Source organism: Ischnura elegans, chromosome 11 (assembly GCF_921293095.1).
Source record: "Ischnura elegans chromosome 11, ioIscEleg1.1, whole genome shotgun sequence".
Taxonomy (NCBI): Eukaryota; Metazoa; Arthropoda; class Insecta; order Odonata; family Coenagrionidae; genus Ischnura; species Ischnura elegans.
In genome coordinates, this window is record NC_060256.1 from 7,591,096 (window position 1) to 7,609,629 (window position 18,534).

At 38.8% G+C, this 18,534-nt stretch overlaps 2 protein-coding genes across 7 annotated transcripts in view; both read right to left on the minus strand.

Annotated features, from left to right (window-relative positions):
• LOC124168449 (metastasis-associated protein MTA3) overlaps nucleotides 1-8,884 on the minus strand; it is a 169,137-nt gene extending 160,253 nt beyond the window's left edge. Inside the window, exons 1-3 of one of the 6 annotated variants that reach the window (XR_006866936.1) lie at nucleotides 8,579-8,873; nucleotides 7,806-7,873; nucleotides 6,948-7,041 (exon numbers count right to left, since the gene is read on the minus strand). Coding sequence is in view for 5 of the 6 variants with exons in the window: in XM_046546696.1 (XP_046402652.1) it covers nucleotides 6,948-7,041; nucleotides 7,806-7,873; nucleotides 8,579-8,606 (190 nt within the window). In the remaining variant the exon portion in view is untranslated. Of the gene's footprint in view, nucleotides 1-6,947; nucleotides 7,042-7,805; nucleotides 7,874-8,578 lie in introns of all 6 variants that reach the window. The other 5 variants (XM_046546696.1, XM_046546693.1, XM_046546695.1 and 2 more) reach the window with 5 other exon arrangements.
• Nucleotides 8,885-9,207: 323 nt separating this feature from the next.
• LOC124168395 (protein hairless) lies at nucleotides 9,208-18,442 on the minus strand. The gene is made up of 4 exons (XM_046546615.1): nucleotides 17,863-18,442; nucleotides 17,266-17,430; nucleotides 13,351-14,781; nucleotides 9,208-11,469 (listed from the first exon to the last, which is right to left on the minus strand). Exons 1-4 carry the CDS (start codon nucleotides 18,068-18,070, stop codon nucleotides 11,435-11,437), a joined length of 1,839 nt encoding a protein of 612 aa, XP_046402571.1. The 5' UTR covers nucleotides 18,071-18,442; the 3' UTR covers nucleotides 9,208-11,434.
• Nucleotides 18,443-18,534: the final 92 nt, after the last annotated feature.

Consider the following 18,534-nt stretch of genomic DNA (forward strand, 5'->3'; position numbering starts at 1 on the left):
TTAGAAAAATGTGAGAGAAATCCGAGGGATTGGGAATTTCAATTGCTAATGCAATTTATGGAGAGCAGGCACTGAATAAGCAGTAGTAGTAGCATACCTACTTTCAACTTCAGGCCGGAAAAAAACACGATAAGGATAAATAGAATAGAAAGAGGAGCCGAGGCAACGATCAGTCACCAGCCCAACATTTTTATCAAATTCTAACCTAATACTGTTGAGGCAGCAATGGCATCGGAATGGGGTGAGTGGCTGTCGAAAAAACAATCTTTTATTCAACTTACTATCATGGTCACTTATCACCTGCGATCTTCCTAGGCAATGTCTTGGAACGTGCTTACACGAGACATGACAGCTAAACGACATATAATCAATAATTCGAATCCCAGCGAAGCCAATTAAAGCAATCAAACCATCAGTGCGTGTTAGAAATCGATCGAATATTTCCATAAACAGTAAATGATTAGCCTGGATATGATAAGGAAAAATCAACGCTGCCATTTATTTCACAAAACCAATGGTTTCGAAATATGATGATCCTATTTAATGTCAAATTTGAAAGAGAGACCCAAAATTAGGCAATTGAAAAGGGAAATACTTGACCTTCCCGTAGAAATTAGCGCCAACCAAACGCTGAATGAATACTATCACAGAAACGGGTAAGAATTCGTCGAAGCCAAGCACAATTTATTCTTAAAATTAATTAGAATAAAGGTCTTCCACGAAAAAAATTACGCCTACATATGCGGAAACGAATGGTGAAGAGAACGACCTGCAGCACCAGTAATTGTCGTGAATTCGTCTGAAATCATTACGCACCCAATTCTCCCCAACAATTAATATTCACCATTGGTGAAGACTTGACATTGAGATAATGACAGAAAAATACTATTGCTGTTGCTGTGTTGTAATAGCATTGTTTGGTACAACTTTGGTCTATGAGGAGCAAAAACTCTCCTGAAGAAAGACTTAGTTAGTATCCATTCCCCCACGAGTACGATCACTAAGAAATGGGAACAAATTTTGACCCGAGGACAGGCCGAAGCCCCGAATACATATCCAACACAATGGTGGCAATGCCCCCAACATCCTGTCCACCAGCGTAGAACGTCAACAGGAAAATGAAAACATAAATATCATTGACCTACACTTGTTGATTGGCGACCCAGTGAGAATTTGGAGTTTCGATGGGAGACAAGGAACACAGACGCATGAGTTAACTCCTTCCAGTCCTTTAACAGCGGGCATTGCAACGACGTCCCCGTAAGAAGTTGTTGGATTTTTGACTACGATATCTAGACGAGCAAATGCCTAAGTGAAGATGAGCCAAAAGGAACCAACAAGAACTAGCGACTTCAGACCGAGGTTAATTTCTACGGTTAAATAATGAAGACCGTCAACTTTCGATTTCTTTTTTTCCAATGTGGAAGTTCGTCAATGTCCTTTAATCGTGATATTTCAACTCGAAAAGACGACAGGGTGACAGCGAAAGGGGTATTCTACAGCCATGAAACAAGTAGGACTCATTGGTTTCCAGTCAGTAAAAAAATCTATCGTACTAGTGCAAAGGCTGATCTCGCCCAAATCATTACGGAATGCTCACTGTTCGCCATTTCTACTCGCGATTCGGAGCAGTTAATAAGTTATTGTAACAATATTATTTTTCATTACAGCGGAATGGAGCCGAGAATCACCACTAACACGTCAAACTCACTTATCCCCAGTCCAAAGACTTGTCTTCCGATAACCATCACCTTCAACAAGCCATGGAGTTACCACGAGTCGTCAGTTGAAAATATTTGGGTTGAAAAAAATTGGAAGGGGAAGATTAAAAAGTATTACGTCAATGGATGATAATTCGCGAAAACTGGAATAAGAGGCCGGAATAAACAAGAAAAAGTGTTTACTCCATGACGATAAACCACTGACGGCTAACGAAATTTGAACGATGAAGTGATGCGGTACCAACCTAGGGAGTTTGTGTATAGGGGACAAATAAGGCATGCCTGACCGTTACGCATGGTTGCGTGAGGAAGTGTGACCGTTTCCTCCCTTGTGCATCGCCAAAACTAAGGAAAACTGGCGCGAGAAATAATGTAACATTCACTTCTACGCCTCCCAAGGCAAAATTTATGTATAGAATATGAGTGGAACGGTTGTTCTAAAGAAATAAAACCATTACCATCGAATCGCGAAGAGTGCTGTCTTGCAACCAAATACAGCTCTAACAAATCCATCTCTAAATCCCGGATGACACCCGGAATCTATGGTAGATGGAGGGGAGAGGCTCGATATCTGCGCTACGCAAATCAAGAGAGATTCACAAATACGGCTGAATATTGGAGGGCTCAAACGATACGCGGAAGACGCAGGCAAATAATCGCACGAGAATCGCTAACGAGGGGCGAGAGGAAGAGCTTGACCACACCCTCGAGTGATGGGCCCATGGGCACAGGACGGTCAGGCGATGACCCAGACACTGACGGATCGTGGATTAGAACCACCCTTTGCGAATGGTATCAGAATCGTCAATTTCACCCCAACACTGTTTGAGCCGTCTGCGAGTTTACCCACTCCACTACTCCCTCATCAACGACTAGGACATCCAAAAAAAATCTTCCTTTGGTAACCTTTGTCCTAGCACATTCAAGACATTCACTAGGGGCCTCCTTTCCAATTTTTTTAAACAGCTTTGGGGGAACTGATTGTTGCAATACGCACACATGGGATGGATTACATTCCACTATCTAATGACACCCAAGTGTGAAACGAATATCTTGTTTCCCTTTACATTAGGTTCCTTAGTTGGACGCATACGATAGAAGTAGATGGATGCAATATTTTGCTACACTCGGGTAAAATCCAGAGTTATCATTTATTCGGCGGTGCCCAGTGGATATGCGAGCCTTAGCTTCAGGGGTTATGAGGTTGAATAACACGGGGAATATCCTTTTTTTTCTACTTTTAATGAATGAAGATTTACTGGGATGACACCCTGTGGAGGGCTTCAGGAATCGACGCCTCAAGGTAATCTCCGTCAATAACACCAAGGAATAATTCGTTATGAGTTACTGGATAAAGACAACGGACTGCAAGCCTCCTAACTCTCAATACCTGAAATCCTTTCCCGGCTATTACCCAAAGAAAACTTCAGATCAGGGTTATCCCAAAATAGGGATAGAAAAGATGTCCGTAGCAATTCGGCTGGAATCTAATTAAAATAGCTGGATATCGGCATGCGACCACGAAAGCCTTGGAAGCGAAAAATAAGCGTTATGAAGGCGTTGGCTTCTCCATTGACCATTGTGATCAAGGAACTTCGTTATCAGCTCTAGGATACTAACGCCAAATCACTAGTCACCGAAACGTCGGCTCCAAAAATTCTTACCCGGTGTGCAGACAACCCTAGAGAAATTCAACTTCTCATTAGGGTAATCCATGATTAGATCCAGAAAAATGACGGGAAGATTGCGACTCAGCCCGATGCAATTAAGACACCGGAAAGCGCTGAAAGAGGGGAAAAAAGAATAAGGATGCACAGCTAAGGATTGATATTCGCCATCGATAGCAAGGAAATTCTTAATCCATCCATGGTTCCACATTGCAAGCCACCGAAACATAGATTTTTGGAATACCTATACCCATAGATTTGGAATACCCATACAGTTTTGGAATATCCTACCGAGAAAAAAATCACCTTATCAACGAGATTATCCCAGAAAAGGGTCAGAGGAGTGATCGGAGGATTCAGGCTTGGCAACGCAACAAAACAATTAGACATCGGAACGCGATCAGGAAAACGTGGAAAGTGGAAAAAAAGATACGTTACGAAGGAGGGAAGGGGAAGGAGGTGGGGTGGGGCCTGGCGTCCCACACCCAACTCGCACGGAGAAGTAGATGGCCAGTCTCTCTCTCTCTCTAGTCCACATTAAGGTTCGGTCGGTGTGGGGGAGGAATGAGGGGGGGGGGAAGTGGGGGGAGGGTAGGTGGCGCACTTGAATACGACCCCAGCGAACCACCCACCCACCCACTCCTCCTCCTACCCCCCCCCCCCCCCCAAGAGCATTAGCCCCTCCCGCTCCACCTGCAGGGGGGGGGGGGGAGGGAAGAGTCCTGAGACAGAAAAGGAGAGAGAGAGAGAGAAGAGGCTTTACTTGCAGACACTCCGCCACCTACCGGTAACTTCCCAACGCACTTGGGGCAATGGAGGACGGGGTCGGAATACACGGGCAGGGACAGGACAGCGTCCTCCTGCCGCGACGCAACCACACACGGGCCCTCGCCGCCCAGATCAAGCAGAGCCATTTTTAACGCGAAGGAATCGCAGCGATCATTTGCGCTGATACGTTCAACGATTGGGAAAATAAAGCTTTCAAGGGCCTCACGATACCTCGAAAAGTAACGTCAGGTGGCGCACTTACGGTCACAACCACGAAAAATTCATAATTAGCAGAAGCACCCTTGAATAGTAACACGCTTTCCCTGGGTTGTTTTGCATAAGACATCATTTCCGAACACATTTACCTAGGAGACAGAAAACACCCTATCCTGCAACGATGCTGTCACGCAGCAGACGGCGGTCAGACGTGAAATCTTTGATAAATTATGATCCACCAGGCAAGGAATACTGCTTTTACGTTTCGGGCACCGTATACGTCCAGATTTAAAATTATAACTTCAGCGATCAACAAGGAATTGTTCGGAGATAACGTAGGCGCTATGCAAACCTTACCACTGTAAAAATTTCCATGAACAAGCATTACGCCGAAGGATGAGAAATTGCGATCGGAATATTTACAAAAAAACCGGAGTCATCATTTTTTTCTGTTTTGATGATACATAAACGATGTCATTCCTTAATTTTATCCCCTCGAGGATAATCGACGAGTTCTTATGTTAGTAGCGAATGTAAAGCTAATGAATAATTTATAAGACCCTATATTCCCAGTTTGTTCGCCGTGGTTACATATGACAAATAACTCGAAACATACGCTCGATCATTACAAACTTAAGACTGATGTACACTGATGGAGTTTTCTTACTAATCCCATGAGATGATTAGATCAATCTTTGTTGATAAATATGTATCTTCTCTCCAAAACATAGTGAACACTAAAAGTGAACCCGACAATGCTATGTCATGAAATAGGGACATTAAAATGGTCTAGAGCTATGCATTCTTCCAAGGTAGAGCCCCTTTAAGTGACCCAAACCCAAGGATTGAGCGGTTGGCTATTTGCGAGTCTAAGACAACAATCTAAATAGCCATTAAGAAAAGCTGGTGCGGTTCCAAATACATACAAATGCAGAAAGCATCCCAAAGCATATTCATTTGCAAAACATAGGTTTGACTGCACGCATTAAGACCATATTTTTTTCTTTTTAATTCTATCAAAGATCATGACAAAAACAATAAAATCCTAAAACTAGCACAAATATGTTTTACAACGAGGTACGTTAGAGTGCCTCCCTTTGCAATATCTGAGCACAAAGAGATTCGGATAACCTAAGGTGACATCACGGTGACATTCACGTGAATGCAAATCAATAAAGAGCTCCCATTCTAGTTTAATACAGAAAAACAAGACCATCTAACACCGTGACCACAAACAAATGATGAGATTAAAGCTAAAAACCTACTCCTCCCCATGAAGTAACTAGAGCAAGATTTAGGAATACTTCAAGTAGATCATATTCTAATGTTGACCATAATTGAACATTATACATATCCTGAAATTGAAGAACAGCAAGCAAAATAAGTGATCAACATCATATCCGAACATGTTCCTAGATTCTTTATTACTATCATACTCAACGAGTAGCCTGATATACTCCTCACTAACACAAATTAAGTCATGTATCATAAGCCATCGTTATGTCCTCACGTGGTGCTCTGATAGTAATAGGACATTGAATTCAGAACTAGTAAAACATACAAACAGCACATCGGTAACAAAACAGAAAGCAGTTTACGAAATTACATAAGCCATGAAGGCTTTATGAAATGACTATGATGAGTAAATGCTAAAACAAAGACAAAAGACAATTTAAAAAACATTTCATTCCCTAACTTGATATTATGATAATTTTTATCAATTTTGTTCATATTTTCAAGGGTAGTGATTCAAGATGTCATTATAAAATGGCCCCTTTGCAGAATGATACAGCAATCAGAAAATACAAATCAGAAATAGCACTCTTAAGCAATAATACACATTGCTAATCCCACCAAATGCAGGAGACAAGCACAAATAGCTGATCTTTCCCTTAGTAATAGATAAGATCTTGTAAGAGACGATGATTGTGGTCTATACTAATTTAAATCTTGGCTATCACATGTACGACTACCATACCAACCACTTGAAATAATTTTATCCAAAGATTAATACTCAAATCCAAGGATTCAAAATGAATGATGACAACACCAGGAGAGCTAGTATTTAATGAATTTAAAAAATAATGCAGGAGAACTCATTTAAAAATTCTGAGGAACTCAATACTGGTAAGAATCTACTATATAAAACAATAATTATTTAGAATACTTTTCCTCTGCTATCAAATTGTATAAACAAGAAGTGAAAATTTAAATTGCAGTTACGCATACATTATTCCAAATTCGTTTTAAAATATTTAGATCGAAATAAAGAGTTTGCGATAAAGCTTGCAATGATGTTAAAATCACAATATGAGCAATTTTTTCGACAATTCCGGAACTGATTAATAAAAATCATTGGGTTAAAAGGATAATCAGAGTGTAACGCGAATATTCATCACTGAACATAATACAAGGTTTGAAAAAAATATGCTGACCGAGCATAATATCGGTCTAAAAACAATTAAGTTTACTTAAGAGAAACACGAGGAAATTTTCACCTTTCCTCCCACGCTCTTCGCTTCATAATAAAAATATTCAATAAATAAAGTGCTTAAAACCAGGTGTTTCCACTCACTTTGGTGCTTGTCGGCCAGCATAATGAGGGGATGCGGTAAGTCCCGTCGCCGGTAGAAACACATGACTTTAGCTTCCACATTTCCATTTGGCGTCTGCAAAATCAAAACAAATTTATTAACAGCAATAGACTTCTAGCTACCCTAAAAAGTTACACTCCTAACATACTACTGTTACGGTATTCCCAGACTCAAACTTACATTGAATTTAAAAGAAGATGAATCTTCACAAGAAATACAACCAAATAACGGATACCATAAAAAAGTATAAAGCAAAGCATGAGGAACAAATTACATCTCCCACGCAAAATTCTCTGAATTTCGGATTTCACTGACAATTTCACAAACGTATACAATCTTTGGAAAGCTTTCATCTAAAGCAGGCTTAACTAACACGATTAATTCCCGTACCCTTTGCAGAAAAAGCAGCATTTCATCACGTTCGGGGCAATTATCAGTTAACAATATCATAAAAATAATAGAGCAAATCAGGTAGATACAGGCAGACATGAGACATATACCACAAAGAAGTAATTGCATTAGACGAAAGCCGCTGGTGATGAAGGTAAAACACGGTATCATCTATTTAATGTGCTTTCCTTTTCATCAGTACAAATACGCGCCCAAATATTGGAATAAAACTTAAAGTCTGCGAGTTAAATAGTTGTAAATTCAATGCCACTGGTTAATTATAGGACTTCTTTCTCACGATACTGACAGCACAAACGTTAGAAAAAAATAAAAAGAGGTGGATTTAATGCTTTAACATCACATTAACGAGATATAATGCAGGGGCACCATACCGATATATTTAATTGTGTACACTCAAAATTTGTAACTGAAAATAATTAATTGCATACCTTATTCAGCTCCTCTATCCTTCGGATTTGATACGGTGAAGTGGATGATGTTTCGAAATATACATAATCTGAAATAAGAGAGGTAAATAAGCATTACCAACGAATCAAATAGCACCTAATTATTAATTACGAATAATTAAGATAGGGCAAATCAAGAAAATCCTTCAATCCTCTCAAAACAATTGAAAGGCAAACCAAAATAAGACTTGATACTAATGCAAAACCACGAAATTTCAATTTAAAATATAATTCAAAAAGTTAGGTTTATTCAAATATCAGTAAATCAATACCATCCCATAGTTAAATGATCAATGCAGTTAATTGTGAGGTCCAATATAATGGTGTCTTAATTAGTCGATATTTTCATTAGAATCACAAGGTACGAATCGTATCCTTTCCCTACATTTATATTAAAAGCTACATTAAATAGGGAGAAATGTTATCAGAAAAATATTTACTCGATGCATTATATCCAAAACAATAAACTTTCCAAAATAATGTTTGGCCGTTTCACACACGCTTTCATGCTGTACCCAACACGATAAAGTAGTTCCTATCCCCTAACGCATTTTCCCACGATATACACAACAACCGTCGCTATGGATAATCAAGTAATCACTTTACTACAATAAATTAAAATTGGAGTAGACGTATCCATTGAGTTTTCTCCACCAGGCCAACAGATGAAAAAATTCATCCGCTAGAAGCGCCGAGATGTGTAGCCGGTCCTGCTATTTAAAACTTTTCAGTCGTATTACTTATTTACTTCTTACCTCCAACTCTGTACATATTTGCTGTCATGGTGCCACACACGCAGTTCTAAAGCACCTTATAATGACACTACATCGAGCACTGGAAACATTTAAATCCTTGAGCACGTAAAATTAAACACGATCACAGAGCTACTTCACTGCAACAACTCGCCATTTTCTCTGCTGGCTGTCTTCCTGTTCAATTCAGTGACGTCACATTCCACAGACCTTCGGCGTACTTCGGGAATAAGCAGCGACTCAAAGCCGAATTAGCATTATGGAACGCTGCCTGTCATTGATACGACCAAAAATCAAATATTCATCATTATCTCGTAGCAAATAAGGCATTAAGTACAAATAAACCACGCAATTATGGTTTTGTGGTGCACGTGCTGTTATTAACTTGTGACTTACGCAGTCATTGCACTTTTCTGTATAGGCCGGGGCGCGTACGTTGAGTTGCTAGTGAAGCATGGATGCATTTCTATTACTTCTGAACCCTAATTTTAACTTGAATTCGTCAAGAGAGGAGTGAAATTCATCTTTATCATCTTATTAATTCGTGGAAACTGACAATCCACGAGTTAATAAAAAAAACAAGAACTGTATAAAAATTAAATATTACCCGAGAATGGAAGTAAAGACGTACAAAAAATTACAACATTTATTAAAGTAGAATTTCTTTACATGTTTCATAAGTTTTAGTTTTTTTACATACAAGTTTTGTTTACAAAACCATATCACAATAAATAAGTGAAGGATGTCTTTCAATTACACTTTATAATAAATGGCACAACTCCATTAGGAGCAATGTGTTCTTCAGAACAATTACAAGTCTGCTTTTGGACCCAGCCTTGGCTATCTGAAATGTGGTTACACCTGCTTACAGATTAATGTTCATTTTAGCAAGTCTATTTGTGTATCACCCTGAACTAGCAAAAATAGATGAAATTGGCATTAGTTAACATTATGCCAACCCACCAGACATTCATGAATGAGACAGCAAGACTTGTAAGTAAATATCAAGTGTGCCAATAACAGCTTTCATTCTGACAGTAACTGTATTGTGGATAGCTAACATCTAGTTCAACTCTAGATATGTCATGGAAATGATGAGAACATTTCAAGTAATCAAACAAAGCTGTAACATGTTCAATGAGCTTCCATAAGAGAATATGTAAAATAAATTTACATTCAAATACTTCAATTACACAGACAAGCAACTTGGCATTCTATACAAATATGACCAATACTGCTTATTCCCAGCCAGTGGAAGTAAAAAAAATACCCTTCTGAAAAATATTTACCTCTAGTTTTTCATACAAGAACGTGCTTTTTGCCTTGAAATGCAATGAGATTACTACTCTATCATAGTTTCAAAATACACACCACTTTCTAAGGCAGCAAAAGCTCAAGGTTTCATGAATGTAAAATATTTTCCCGTCTTTACAAAATTGAACACTTTCAATATACAAGTGCCACATCAGCTAAAATGAACTCAAACAATATATTTAACATTTTTATTTTGAGGCGAATGAAGGTTATTCTATTCTGAATATTGAAAAAAGTCATAGGAAAGTTGCCAACAAAAGACAGTCAATTATAATACACAATTAGTAAGAAATTAACATAGTATACAGATATGCAACCAAAGTCACACTAACAAAATGAAGGAAGACAGACATTGTTATACAATCCATAACAAGGAATTATAATTAAAATTTGTCTTTTATGTGTAAAATACCACACACTCATACAAAATAGAAACAAGTCTTCACAATTATTTATACAAAATTAAGAGCAGAGCTCATTTTCCAAATGAGAAATATGAAATGATAGGAAAGACAGGATAAACATTAAGAGATAGTCAAGTTCACAGAAAAATTATTTGGCAGTGAAATGTAAAGAAATGGAGAGGAACTTGAAAAATGACTTAGGTAGCAATTGAAGGTATTTTCTATGACATGAATTACATCTTTTCATTTGTTAGCGAAGGCAGTAATATTTCATAAGTAACAGTTTTCTAGAATAAACACTTTCAAAAAATTTGAGACTCAAAGACCATTCATCAATGAATTTGTAGAAAATTAAGTAAGCACCATTTTTCACTCCAAGCACCACAGTATTTATCAGCTATCACATGAAAAGGAAGGAAGTACTACTTCGTTAACTGATTAGGCTGTTTTAAACTGAGATTCATTTAAAACTTTAAGATTTTTCGAAAGAAAGTTGATAAGTGATATTTTGCAACTCATGTGAGAGGAGTTTCTAAAACAATTACTTTAGCTATAGTAAGTAGGCAGATTTTATTCTGCCATGTATAGGGATACTTAACCTGTGGATGGAAAAAATTGTACAAACCAATTTTTACCCATGAAACCACTGGGTCACACTATGTATTAAATTGATGATTTTTTCTAATGGAGATGCTTTTATACAAAGCAAGAAAATTTAATAGATTGTACTTGTAAATCTTGGATAAAATAATCATATCTACTAAAAAATATACATAAGTATATGAACATCGGCCAGCAATTGCCTCAGAAGGCACAATGGATGATTCATTAACCGCTCTCATACCATTCACACTCACACCAACATTTTTTTCTTAAAAAATTCTGAGTATTCATTCATGAAAATAGGCATTTAACCTCTGCCTACACATTTTAAAAAATATCCAATGCTTAACTCCTCAAAGTACAGCTCAGCACCAAAATGATTGCTCCTAAGAGGCAATTCTCTTAACATATTGCATAGGCATTGCCAAAGAGCTCATCATTAGCTAAAATTCCTTCCTACTTGAGAATCTCACTTTGCTGGCCATTCCCTGGGCAGACATATGTGGTGATCCACAAGAGCTTCTTACACTCCATTGGGTCAACCAGCATTTTTTGACAAGTTCAAAGGAGCATCTGCGAAGAAAAAGGAGCAATACATTACTCGAGAGAAATTGTAGAAACAACGTTTCATAGTGCTAAGATATTAAGCATCTAACAATGAAACAAAGACTCAAATTTCTATTATCAATATGAAAATGATCACCACAGCATAAAATAAAATTCTTGACATTGGAAAGTTTTGACAATGACATGCTTATTCCCAAATTTTGTGCTCCGTCAACATTATTCAGAGAAAAATCCAAGGTCTACCAAAATAATCATAATGGTTCTCATTCCAACAGACAACAATCATAATTCTTTCTCAATTCTGTCGATATTGGAATTATACTCCTTTTGCCAGGATAATAGCCACTCGTGAGATAATTAAAATAAATACCTCCAAACTATTACATTGTACACCATTCAAAGCATTGGTAAATGAAAATCTAGTGAGATATGAAGTCAAACACTTGCATTTATTACACTAGACTCTAGTGTAATAAATTTTTATGTGGAAAGTGCAAAGTGTTTTACTTCATATCTCATAATGGATCTCCACAAAGTATCTGCCTTATCCATCCAATTCAGAAAATCTAGTGAGTAATGCTTAGTGTTACACCTTTTATTAATAAACATATATAAAAAAAACAGGGAGGTCAGCTCCTTCAAGTTAATCGTGAAACAAATATTCACTTGCTCAAAGCAGCAGTTGAACCTTCTACAAACATAACTTTCATTGCATCACGGCAATGATAAATTACGGAGGTCAAAAGGAAGATTTTGCATAACCATTCTGATAAAACATGCTAAAAAAATAATAAGTATCGAGAATCATCATTTAGAAACAGAATTAAAGTTCAACAGCACAATTCACTGCTCATAGAATAGGATTTCAAATTAATGCCAACATTATTCTCAATTACAACAAACATAAAGAGTAACAAAGGGGAGGGCACCAAGAATAACAAATACTGTCTCACTAAATCAGTACCAATATGCATATTTTTCTCACCGTTACAGGCAGTGATGGAACAGATTTTCACAATTGGAAAAATAACCTTAGTTTGCTAAACAAACAGCAAGACCTCTGTCATCTACAAATAAAGAGTATTAAATATTGACAAACTAAATTAACACCCAATGAATTTCTGAGACGTTTCAAGAATGAACATTATCTGCCATCACTCAGTGGAATTACTCCCTGCTAGTGATGATTTTGATTGATGCTACCCCTCTGCATGAATATTACAATCACAAATAAAAGTATGTCAAGTTGTGACAGGGAATTTAACCTATAAGATAAGTACCACAAATTAAATAAAAAAGAGAAATTTATTACTAGAACTGTTGATGCAAAAAAACCAAACGTATTTAATATTTTTGACAATAGTGGTTCATAAGCATTACCAAGTCATCCAAATGTGGCTCCAACAATTGAAGTCTGAGAAAATGACATGTACTTCTGAAGCAAATTAGATTAGATCAATTATTGTGGCAAGAAAGGTGACTACATAAAAAAATAATTTCCTTTAATCATGACCATAAAATGTATGTACGAGAGAGAGTATATTTTAGTTATAATCATACTTGATTGGTGAAGAATGATGGATCGAAAGGACAAATTAATGTGTTTCATACCGTGATGTGATAAAATGAAAACAAAAGGGTAAATTATGGAATTTCTTACATTAGGAATAAATTGCAGTTCACTTTTAGATGAAGCTTATTACTTCATAAAGAAAGGAAGCTCCCTTTTAACAGAAAGAGCTAATTTTTAATCCCATATATCTGAGAAAAATATAAGTGGTACTCTGAATGGTATTAAATATACTATATATATTACACAAGTTTTAACTTATATTTAACACCTCACAACTAGATGAGAAAACCACCAACTCACTAAGCAAAACATACCAGAATTCCCATCATCCTTTTTGTAGTCCTCCTGTAGATGTGGGACAAGGGACTGCCAATGAGGCATCACGCCCATCGGTGAATGGCATGGTCCCACCATGACACCAGGGTAGAGCGACCGGGACCCTATGGCATCTCCCGTACGAGCCACCGGAAGACTAGGCATGCCGTAGTTATGAAGCCACAATGAAGGCACTGGAGACGGCGTGGAGCGATAAGGCTGCCTCATTCCCGATGGCAGACCAGCAGCTGCAGAATAGTAGGGGTGGGCCAAGGAAGAAGCGTGGGGGGGGAGGTAGGCAGGGGGGGCCAAAGCGGAGGATGTGGGGAACAGCCCACCCCCAGGGAATAGCGCAGGAGGTGCGAGAAACGGTATATGCGAAGAGGGTGAGGAGGAGGGGGAGGACGAAGAGCTGAGGGAGGCCACGCTGGGGCGGGAGAGGCCCCTCGAGTGGGGAGGGGAGGAGGGGGGAAGGGAGGGGGGCGAGGGGAGGCGGGGCGAGTGCAGAGGCACCTGGTGGTGGTGGTGGGCGAGCGAGTGCTGGGGGTGGTGGTAGGGAACGGCAGGGGGGGAGGCATGGCGGTGCCTGGGCGACGGCACCTTCCCGCCTCCCCTGCCAGCGGACAGGCCCTGCGGGGGGGCCTCGCTGATGGGGGAGGGGGAGTGGCAGTCCTGCGAGTTGCTGCCCCCTCTCGTCGGAGACCTCAGCAACGACCTCAGCACAGGCGAGGGCTCCCCCTCACCACCACCACCCCCGTTGTTCCCCCTCTCCGAGGCCTTCCCGAGCAGTGAGCTGATGCTGTAGTTGCTCAGTCGTTCCACACCCTTAATGGGTGGAGGGGAGGGGACTTTGTCGACTGGCTTCAGCCTCTGCATTTGGCACGTGCTGTTGCTAGCATTAACGGGAGGCTTGCGGCACTCCACCAAGGCACTGGAACGAGACTTATGTCTCTTGGAGGTTGCGTGGTCCTCGAGGCTTACTCTCTCCATTTCCCTGAGGATGCGTTTGCGCGGCGATACTAGGCTTGGGTCCAATTTCCCACCCGTGACCACCCCACTCCCTTCTGATTTCACAACATGGTTGTGGGTCACACTGCCACCACTTGTCCTAGCAACACCATCACTCAGCCCCCCACTTTTCTTCCACAGACTTTCAACAAGGTCAAGCAACTTTGGTCGAGGACCAACTTTGCTTGTCACACAGACTGGGTCACTGACATCTTGAGGCTTCACATCGGACGGACTATGGGGACGTCTTCTTCTTTTCCTGACTGGATGTGACCGGCGTAGCTTTTTGAGTTGTCCGCTACGTTTCAAAGGTTTCATGATGAATGACATTTCCTTACTAATTCCGTGCCGAGGTGTCCCTTGCTTCCAACCATGATCCCGTTGCCATGGTGAACTTTGCACAGAGGAATTGTCATCAGACACTGCAATAAATATCATATTTGATTTCAGAAATCAATTCACCACATGATATTGAGCAAATGACACAACATTCAACAAACTACCACGCCTGTCATTAATACCAGGTAATTTCAGTAAAATTAAGAATAAAACAATTATCCTTAGAAGCCCAGTTCAACTCTTTTATCAGGCCTTCCTTTACCTTAAACTGCCAATAACTTACTAGTTGTGGCCCTTTCCTTTGCATTTTACAATAAACCTACAGTCACAAATTTATCCTCAGCAGTTTGAAAAATTCATTTGAAATTCATCAGCATACATGATGTCAGGAGTAACAGGGGACAAGGATAACTCTCAAGTTTTGAGTTTTTAAAATAGAAAGTTAGGAGGGTGAGAAAAATAAATACTTCACATGGCCTGGTTACACATTACATTAACGTGCTCAAGTTGATGTCATACATGAATGTGAACAAAAACATTTGACTATTCACCGTGTAACCACCGAACTTGTAAAAATGCCTGAACAGAAAATAGAACCTGTTCTGCATGGGTTCAAGCATCCGAAAAATATTCTGTTCTGGTCCACCGAATTGTTCATGCATTCAAACATCAACCCCAATGGGTTAATCTATTGCGTAGCCAAGATAAAAGACACGCTATGTCAACATTAAGAGACCTAAAAACACAAAACCTGAATGTAGAAATTGCAATGGTATTGCTAACATATATAGGTACATAAAATTGAAAACCACACATACAATAGAAAATTTGACATGAATTACCAGCCCAGGGGTACAGAATTGAGAGATAGAAGTTATTTTTTCAGTATTTTAATGTTAATTGAATCATTTTCAAAGAGTCACCTATGAAGAATGAAAATCAAAGCACATGCTAGTCAACATTCACCAAAAATAAGAATGATCTACACTAAAAACCAGCGGTAATTTTAAAGCTGAAAACACAATTGCAATAAACATAAAATGGGCATCTGTCAATAGCTCAAGAAGTTCAGGTTGAAGGTAAACCTTCCAAAAGTGAAAACCTAAACATCTGTCTACAAGAACACAAACATATCTCCCACCAAACTCATTTAAATTATTTCATTTATTAAACTCAAACCCCAATTACTTCATAGCACAATCTATTATTTACAGGAAGCAAGAATACAATGGACAATCATTATAGGAATTATCAGAACTGAAGAATTGATATTAAAGATATTCCATTATGAAGGTCAGTTTGCATGATACATTAACACGTTGAGTATATGTCTGATTGCATGACTGGTTTCTGTGGACCACAATGGAACATTTGCGCATGCATAAATCAAATAAGAACAGGCACTATATTTTGTTCATGCATTTGCACAAGTTGGGTGTTTACTCGGAGCATTTTTGCATTCATTATCACATCAGCATATTTAGACATTAACTTGTTGGAGCTAATGCACTGCATGCACAGGCCTTAAGTACAAGTAACAAACAAAGAAACTTGAAATAATTTTATATGGTAACAAATGATGACTGGGTACCAAATTGTAGTGAATAGACCCACAAAAAAAACATTCCAAGGGACACATGCCTGAGGCAACTAAAACTTTGAGTAGGTACGTTAGAATTTTGTTTGAGCATACTTAGTTAGAATTTTAAATTAGCATTAAATAAAAGCCAACATTAGTCATAAACTCATTCAGTAAGTCCTGCGATACATGGCAATGTTCAACTTATGGGTGATAATTAACCATATACTACCCTAATAAAAATGAGGCTTTTAGGAAATATGATTAAGTTAAAATATATAAAGATTATCTTCAAAAGTACTCTGTAATATAAGCAAAGGTTGGCAACTGATACATCACCAATGGGATCAATAAAGTTCGGGGCATTAATTATTCCACAATGAATTAATATACACTAATGCCAGGTCACCAAGAATATTTCCATCATACAATGCAGAAGCGCTTAAGAGGAATGTGGTCTGGGTACAGACAAATATAATCACATCCACACACTGAAAATAATGCTTTAACATTGCTTCAGTTAAATTTGAAACAGTACTTGATGTAGATCATTAGGGCAGTAATGACCTCACATTTTAAAAATAAATATTAAAGAAAATTGTTAGCAAATGAGAATGATTATAAAAAGAAGTTTTAGATCACAGTAGAATAGTGAGTGGAAATGAGTGTTGCGCTACATTCCCAATAACATGACTAAAATTATTATCCCCTATGCATGGAAGTCAGCCAATACCGTCCTTTCAAAGGTCTAATTAGAGTGATCCGAACAAATACCCTAAAATTTATCTAGTACAGGCTACAGAATTAGGAAAATAAGAATCTAAGCACTAAACAACGCGTCAGATATGAATAATAAACGAAATCAAGAATACATATACCGAAGACATTACCAACAGCTTTGCCCTTCAAGTTTGGAGACAAGTTGAAATTCAAGCACACTAGAAATAGATGATAATAGTACCACTCGGTCCACTTCAAGACAACTTACCACTTAAAGACGCTGAGCTCTCTTGTCTTGGTGTGCTACCAGGCACTGCCATGGTAGTCGAGGACGCAGATGAAAGAGGAGGCCAACACGTCTTTTTCGGTACCGGCACCCAGGACGTACGTTCACCATCTTTCCTATGTGACAGCTCAAGTATGAATTTTCCATCTACAAGAAAACAACTTGCAATTACCACAAGGAGACACTTTCTACATCCGCTTTTCCAAACTTCACTGGCCCATTTTCGATTAGGATAAAACAATAACAGAGCTAAAAAAAATGAATATTGATAGAACAGCAGTTTATGGAAAACAAGAGTCAAGTAGCGAGGACAAATCATTCTTGACATAGAATGACGGGCGTTCCTCGGCTAGCATGGACCGTAACAACCGCTTTCTGATAAATATTTATAGCAATATTAGATGTCAATTAATAGAAAGGCAAATGACTTGGTTGAAGAATAAATTTAATGGCAGTCAATTGATGAATTATGACCATTAGGAGAGCATTTGTTGTTATTCCCCGTCAGACTGAACCACAAAACCCGCAAGAAATGACACTACACACAACGATTGACGAATGCAAAAATAAAAAATATACCCTTGTAAAATTTGAGGCGTCCTCCACTGACTGTCTTGCAACTCTCCGTGTCATTAGAAACTGATATACTAGGGCTCTGAGACCCATTAGCGTTGCTTGGACCGAAGCCCTTCTTTCTGCCAGTGTTAACTTCAGGCCCACCATTCTTGCTCATTTCTTCCGTCATTTTGGCACATGATGCAGACGTCGAACTGTCTTGCACTCGCATTTCTTTTATCCCATTTTAACTGTTCACCCAAACCTCACACAAAACAAACTAAATCTGTCCCGGCTCACAGCCCTCTCGGAGACTAGCTCCATTGCCTGGTATGTGGGAATGCTTCGCTTACTACTCCATGTTCGTTGTTCCACCTGCTGAGAATGAATGAACACAGTGTGCTTTTCCGACATTCATGGGATTCCAAGATTTCACCGAAAGTGACATAAGTAACCATAAAAATAAATTTCGGCGAGAAATATTTCCATTCAAGAAAGTAAAGTGATTCGAACTACAATTATCTAACGGAAAACTTATCGAATGTAGTAGTTCATCCTCGTCAACACTTTTTGGTTCAGTCCATCGTTCCCATGACACAAGTTCACTGAGGTCGTCCATTTGATCATTCCTTAATTCAATCGAAGTCGTGTGCACTGGTTTGCGAGGTGTATAATTTAGCCGTTTATTGTGTTCTC

Coding starts and splice junctions, on each gene's coding strand:
- LOC124168395 (XM_046546615.1), bottom strand. CDS start 18,070: ATGCGAGTGCAAGACAGTTCGACGTCTGCATCATGTGCCAAAATGACG. Junction 17,431..17,862: donor ACGCCTCAAATTTTACAAGG/GTATATTTTTTA, acceptor GTTTTCTTGTAG/ATGGAAAATTCATACTTGAG. Junction 11,470..13,350: donor AAAGGATGATGGGAATTCTG/GTATGTTTTGCT, acceptor TTTTCTTCGCAG/ATGCTCCTTTGAACTTGTCA.